Source organism: Mixophyes fleayi, chromosome 7 (genome assembly GCF_038048845.1).
Source record: "Mixophyes fleayi isolate aMixFle1 chromosome 7, aMixFle1.hap1, whole genome shotgun sequence".
NCBI classification, from domain to species: Eukaryota; Metazoa; Chordata; class Amphibia; order Anura; family Limnodynastidae; genus Mixophyes; species Mixophyes fleayi.
The window spans coordinates 135,794,237-135,802,106 of NC_134408.1; the positions used below are offsets into that span (position 1 = coordinate 135,794,237).

The following is a 7,870-nucleotide window of genomic DNA, read 5'->3' on the forward strand; positions in this document are numbered from 1 at the left end:
AGGTTTACATACACACATATAGTGTACCATTTATGAGACAGGGAAAGAAATTAAAAAAAAAAAACTCAGACGCAACGACACAGTGCAATAACCAAATTATATATACTGTAACAAAAATAAATAAAAATAAAGCAAAATAAATAACTGGGGAAAAACACAATTAAAGTTGAACATGTCGCTCACCAATAAATAAAGTGGATTTTATTTCTTATGAACAAAGGAATATTTAGAGATGTAATTACTAAATGATAGCTTCATTTCAGAATAAGTAGCTTGAAAGAGAACCTCATTTTGCCTTTCCCATTAATAGGCATGTCCTCACATCTCATTATGAGAAGTAAACATTAGATGCTCTGAAAGCAGGACACAGGACAATCATTGTAATTCTGACCACTTTCATGTCAAAACAAAACAGAATGATGCATCTAATAACCATTTCACAGACAACCAAAACACTTAATCATGTTGTGGAATCTGTTATGCACTGCATGACATGCAGTACACTCTGACAGTAATATATTTATATATACACATAAAATATATACACACACACACATATAATGTGCAAGAAGCATCAGAGCATTTGAGCTTGTATGATACCTCCTATGGTTGACATGCGGACGGCAGTTAGATGGCTGCATTTTAGACCAGTTCTGACCCTTACATTCCATATAATTACCTTTCTGCAACTATAAAACATCGAAAAATGTGTGACGTCAATGGGTAATTACTGCAGTAGTGCCAACAAGTGATATCACACTAAGAGCAAGGTTGTTCAGTAGATCTACTGGAATATCATCTCAGTTCAGCCCCTGGACCCAGGGAGTTTAACGGTCATTGACGCAGCCTCCTCTGTCCCTCCTACGGTGATCTCCGCTGCCTCCTCTGTCCCTCCTACGGTGATCTCCGCTGCCTCCTCTGTCCCTCCTACGGTGATCTCCGCTGCCTCCTTGGTGACAGCAGCTGCCACCAAACATGGGGAACAACTGTTCTGGCTCTTTTCCTGCAGAAAGCATGACCCTAAAGAAAAACACCAGGCTCAGCCTCCTCTAGAACCAGCCAAGGAAGGGCGCTCAGTTATGAAGGACAGTTATGGTTACTGTTTTAAGATTTCACAGAGACTGGTTTATGTTTTGTGTCACTGCCTTCTGCAGTTTTTCCTCAATCCAACTGTACTACACCACTGGAAACTGCACAGAAACACCGAAGACTGCTTTAGTATCTATTACTGGAGGCTGATAATGCAGCTGCATGACATCTGCCAATCACACTTTCCCCACCAATTGTTAGCTCACTACCTTCTGCTGCATGTGTTCCCCACACCTCTGTAAGCTCATTTGAGCATCTTTACCTTCTGTTTCATTGTATGTAGTAAGTTTGTGTCAGGTCATGAACCCCTCAATATACAGTGCTGTGTAATATGTCAGTGCTTTATAAATAAAGATATAAGAGTAATGTGACGAGCTGTATACAGTAAGGTCATGATAATGTCTAGTAGCAGATAGTGCGACTAGGGAGTGCTACTCCTTTAGAAAACATAGGCAAATGCAGCACATTCTTATACAACATATCTACCAGATATATGTAGCCTTCTACACCGCAGTAATCCCACTCTGTGGAATACAGGCAGAAAATAGCATTGCTGTGAGACTCGTTTTATAAAGAGAGTAACAAATAATTGAAGTGTCCCCATTTTATACACACAAAAGAGGCAGCCATTGTGTATACTGAACCAACTTTCATAAGAATGCAGCCAATCAGGTCGCTGGGAAGTAAGGACATCTGCATGGCATAAACCAACAAAATCTGTGCTTCTACTGTGTGCAGGCACTGTTCTTATACAGTGGTCAAAGTGGACTGGCATACGATGGTAGCCATACCATCACTTCTTCTACGGCTTTCACTGTAACACTATCAGATTCCATTCACTTACATTTTCCATACCGCCACTTCTGTAAAACAGGTAATTAACGCTCTTTCTTACTACAGTGTTCCTGGCACTTATAAGCTCTTAACAAAATGTACAGTAAACAATATAAAAAGCATAAAACAACTGCATAATGTCAGGTTTGTCCTGTGCTGGCAGTATAGACTTTGTTCTGAACCATTTTTAAAACGCTGTTTATACATATCTATGAATGAAGCATTATGTGATAAGTAGAAACAAAAATGCCCATAAAGCTTTAAAAAGCTTCAGAAATAAAATAACTAAAAAATAATTATAAAAGTCCCGATAGCGACCTGAGCAGAAATGGCTCAACAGCGGACAGTCCCTAATCCTCCACAAATATTCAAACAGCTAAGGTGCAAAAAAAGTTTTGAAATTGAGACCTTCATCTGAAAATTCTCAACATCTGCCTCTTCTTCCCTAGATAAATGGCATGACTGGCAATGACTAATAAATATTGCATGCATAATTTATGCTGTACCCTCATATCAACAAGGTCTCTGCCATAAATGCAGCTTTTATGTGATGGGTCTTATATCTTTCTCTCATTCTGTAACTGATTAAGATTCTTAATCGATTGTTAGTTATAATTGTCTTTGTGAAAACTACCTACTCTTACTATTTGTTGCACATCCAAATGTTGTAATTCCTTATGTTTTCCTTCCCCTTTCTTCTGTAACTCATATATCTAAAATCCAAATGATAAAAAAGGCAACAGTTCCCTTTTGCAATAAATGTACAATCCAAACAATCTAAGTGCATGATTAGGGTCATAAAAGGATAGATAGGTGACATAACTTCTGCAAACAATAGTGCCATTAGCTCTGGCATGACTATACATCTGTCTGTGGAATTAAGTTGTAAACGAATGCTATGACAAGAGAGTCCTTCCATTGTTATGTATACAAATCATGAAATTCCATTCCTGTGTTTTCTAAGTAAAGAACAGCGTGAGCGCCTACATTTATACATACCATAATGAATTATTTACCTAGTGATTAGTTAGGCAGATAGCATCTCCTCCCTAGTCCATGTTATGGGAGAAATACACTATAGCCAACAGAACCTATCATTTAATTGTACACAGTACAGTATATCTCATGTCTGATATAGAAAAAAAACACGTAATTCTTAATGAGATGATCATTTCCCTTGTATACTTTTAGAATGTCACTTGTCCCAATCTGCATCTAAAATACCATGCAGAAAGTACGATATTTTTCCATGATTCACATACTTTGGTGCATAACTCATACGTGGAGTCATTGTGCACAGACTAAGGACATCCCTTTCAGGACACGGTCAACAAACACATTTTACTAATGAAAGATTGACAGAATTGTGGCAATCGTTAATAAAGTAAGACTATTTTTGCTTTTTATTTTGGAATCAAGGGAATTAAATATGAACGTGGACAGCCACAACATTTGTGCCAATTATAAATTGAAATTTTAGGCAAGGTAATTTTAAAAATGGCCTAGTGGTTAGCACTTCTGCCTCACAGCGTTGGGGTCATGAGTTCGATTCCCGACCATGGCCTTATCTGTGTGTAGTTTGTATGTTCTCTCTGTGTTTGCATGGGTTTCCCCCAGGTGCTCTGGTTTCCTCCCACTCTCCAAAAAACATACTGGTAGGTTAATTGGCTGCTAACAAAACTGACCCTAAGGGAATTTAGACTGTAAGCTCCAATGGGGCAGGGACTGATGTGAGTGAGTTCTCTGTACAGCGCTACGGAATTAGTGGCGCTATATAAATAACTGATGATTTATGAATTGTGCTGTATATGAATAAAGAGATTACCTTTATCCCTATCTCTGGGGAGCTTCCAGTGTGCCCTGCTACCTCCCATACTCTCCAGTGGATACTTAAATTTAAATATCTAGGGATATGGGTCACGCACTCGGTTGCTGACTACAAACCACTGAATATTGATTGACCCTGTGATTAATTATTTTCAGGCCAAGACTTCTACTTGGGACAAAATTGCCCCTGTCCATGTCGGGTAGAGTTAATATAATAAAAAAGGTACTTCAGCCAAAATTCCTGGACCCGTTGCACCACTCTCCGGTAGATCTCTTGAAATGGCTCTACTCCCGAACTTTTGGGGAACTTGCTCTTCCGGATTTCCGGGCTTACTATCTAGCCACACAACTGGCGCATCTGAAGGGATGGTTAGGGAATTCCCCACAGGCCACCCTTGTCAGTTGTATTTGGCCAGGTGGACAGGTTTTGAGCACCCACTGGTCCAGTTTCGAGAATTGATCCACTGCTACTTAGGCAGGCCTTATTGGTATGGAATGCATTCCAGGGGGTGATGGATACAGCTGGGAATGGACCCCAATATTCCGATCTGGGTTAATTCCACCTTTCACGAGTTGTATAAATTGCGGCAATTTCCCAGATGGCGTGCCGCAGGGGTCACATACATGTGTCAACTTTGTTCCAATGGTGTTCTTAATTCTTTTGTGCAACTGCAATCAGAATTTTCATTCCCAAACTACTTATTCTTTACTTACCTGTAGCTCAGACATGCCCTGAAAGCCCAGTTTGGCAGAACTCCCCTTACATTTGGCATGGCCCCCCTCCGTCCACTTCTGGGACAGGTGGGCACAACCAAGATCATCTCCATTCTATATACCAATGTCCTGTTTGTTAAGTTAATTATGTTATGCTGTATCTATATTGTTTGAATATTTGAATAAAAATACATTAAAAAAAAAAAAAAGATTAAACTTTAGTGTATCTGTATACAATTATTTTTTTACATTTACTTGATATATAGGATCGGTTGGGCTGCTGACAAGAAGCACAATGATATTTATAATGACAAATTCTATTCCTATATATTTTTCTCTAATATATTTTTTTTTTTACCAATAAAATCAATGATTGGAATTACAATCTGATAAGCACAGAGAAGAGCATTTAATACCACAGCTGCATTCAATGCCATGAACCAGATTGACTTGGTTTAAATTACAGCGAACAAGTTTGTTGTGATATGTGATCTGCTTGTTAAACTTAGCTCATAGGGGGGAAATGAATTGGGCGCTGTACTGTAAAAAGCGCCCGCACGCGGCTTTTTGCTCGCAGCTCCCTGAGCCACGAGCTGAAAGCAGGATTGAATTAACCGTAATAACGGTAATAGAGTTATCGCAGCAATAATCTGGGGGGAATTGAATTCCCCCCTCAGTGTATGCCTGGCCATAAATTTATGTGAAAATGTGAATAATCACCATTTATTTATATAGCGCCGCTGATTCCATAGCGCTGTACAGAGAACTCACTCACATCAGTCCCTGCCCCATTGGAGCTTACAGTCTAAATTCCCTAACACACACACACACAAACAGACAGAGGTCAATTTTGATAGCAGCCAATTAACCTACCAGTATGTTTTTGGAGTGTGGGAGGAAACCGGAGCACCAGGAGGAAACCCACGCAAACACGGGGAGAACATACAAACTACACACAGATAAGGCCATTGTTGGGAATTGAACTCATGCACCCAGCTCTGTGAGGCAGAAGTGCTAACCACTAAGCCACCATGCTGCCCATAGATGCCTGTGCAGTCTTGCACAACTGTGCAGGTATGCCTGTAACATACAAACCTACCTACCTACTGTTGTACAGTGTTGTAAAGGCTTGAATATTATACATACCTACACAGTTCTCTTTCATAGTTTTACAGACCTTTATTACATAATGACCTGTCCATGAAATTCTTCTCTTTATCATAGTTGCATAGTGCTATACAGAACTTGATTGCATGCATACACCCACAGTTCTATCCTTTAGTGCAGTGAATATTTTCACAAAGGGTTAGGACCAGACACCCACTAAGAACTTTGTTTAACTAGCAGATCCCATATCACAACAAAAATGTTCTCTGCAAGTTAAGTCACGCCAATATAATATATGTATAGTAAACTGGTACTTTATTTAACTACATCTTCCTAATGTTGCGTATAAAACTTTTCACCTTTGAATTCAGTGCAGTTTCTTGCTACACATGTACATTTCTCTGAAAGCTTTTGTCCACCTAAACTTTAAAAACTAATTTGCTCTGCTTATATGCTGATTAGATAAGAAAACTGCATTAGACAAGTTATGCATTCAATTTTGAAAATCTCATAGACCAAGAAGTTTAAATGAACACTCCAGTGGTCAGTACATCAGAAGGAGCAGACAGCTGTGGACAGGCCCTCAGTACGCGGTGCTTATGGGATGTAGTTAGTTCTAAATGATGTCTGTCCTGCGATTGGAGGTGGGGATTACTCCTTGCTCTGTACCAGGCCATCCACACTTAGAAAAAGTACCAAAAAAAGGTGGAGTTAGCCTTTTAGGGTCTATTTTTACAAATATAACAACTATCCTCTCTTAAACATCTTTCCACACTCTCTAATACAGTGCATCTTAACCATCCTGTCACATATTCAATATCATCCTATTTTAACTGTTGAAGCAGTGGAGAAAAAAAATAGTCACTTGGGAAAGTTCTATATACAATAATAAAGACTGATAATGGTTTAAGACAAGATAGGGAATATATGGGAGAAGCACCCTATTACCTTTTTGTCTGTCAGTTAACACCTTGGGGTAAATGTATCATACCCTGGTTTTTTCATCTCGCAAGAGATCGGCGTCTTCGCAGCTAAAATTTAACCGGGGTATGATACAGAATAAATACAGGTTAATGTTAAATATCTATTTCCAAATTGACCCTTGAAGTGCCGTCAGAGCATCGCATGGTATGTGTGTATGTGTATACACATACACACATATATATACACACACTTCCAGGTATTACAGTGAATACAATATTGCCGATTCTTGCTCGTACCTCATAGGCCAATTAATCAGTGCTATATTTATGCAACTAGTAATTGAATATCCACTTCTATTTCACACACACACACACACACACACACACACACACACACACACACACACACACACACACACACACCCCCCCCTTTAAAAAAAAATCCACAAAACTGGAGTTAGCCTTTACATGTAATAGAAAGAATATATACAGAGGAAATTAGTTATCCCAAATGAAGTCAACTTATCATGCTCCATATTAACCTAAAACATCTAAGAAAGAAGATTAGCAAGCTGCTCCAGTGATAAATGTTAGATAATCAGGTCAGGGATCACCAAGGCGGAGATGGAGCATTGGGCATCCCAAAGACTCCATCTTATACTGAGTCATTACAACGTAATTGGCACCATACCCTCCAGTAATTAGTAAATGGTTCAGGGGGGGGGGGGGGGTGATCAGGGATTAGTTTGGGAAACTGTCACTTTATCAGTATATTTCCTCGGATTGGTGAGGGGAGAACAGACATTGCATAATGGAAGGGGCCATTGTTTGCCTTCTCTATACCGGAGTCCTCTCACCCCACACATTACTCTGAGGTATTATCAGTATATTGGTACTGTATGACACAGTTGTGGGGGGTGTCTCTACACCCGGTACCCCGACACCCCAATCACTCACCCACATCCTGGTCGAACGGGCCGGAGCTGAAGAGCGGCATGGCGCTGGGCGGTAGGGAGGGGGGGATATGTCCGTGTAACCGACTCCTGTCAGACTCTTCCTAGTCCGACTTCTCCCGTCACAACATCCAGCGCAACTGGCTTCCGTGTGCCCCGGGGGCTGCCCCCGCCGCCTGACTCAGACCTCTGCCACCCTCACCTCCCCGCACGGGATAAACTCGCTGCCATTGCTATTAAACACCTCACGAAATATCCGCATCGTTATTATGGTCGCTCTGTGTGTGTGTTTTGTGCACCCATAGCTGCGCGTTCGGTTCAGGCATTTACTAGGGCAGCCTAATTAGGGGTCCTTCGTGTTCTGAGGCCCATGGCAGGAGGAAGGACAGATAGGCTATAATCAGGAATGTCACGTGAGTGACG

At 40.5% G+C, this 7,870-nt stretch overlaps 1 protein-coding gene across 1 annotated transcript in view; it reads right to left on the reverse strand.

Moving 5' to 3' along the window:
- STAM2 (signal transducing adaptor molecule 2) overlaps positions 1-7,632 on the reverse strand; it is a 29,311-nt gene extending 21,679 nt beyond the window's left edge. The window contains exon 1 of the mRNA XM_075180881.1: positions 7,452-7,632. Within this exon, the coding sequence (XP_075036982.1) occupies positions 7,452-7,491 (40 nt within the window). The 5' untranslated portion in view covers positions 7,492-7,632. The remainder of the gene's footprint in view (positions 1-7,451) is intronic.
- Between the last annotated feature and the right edge of the window lie 238 nt (positions 7,633-7,870).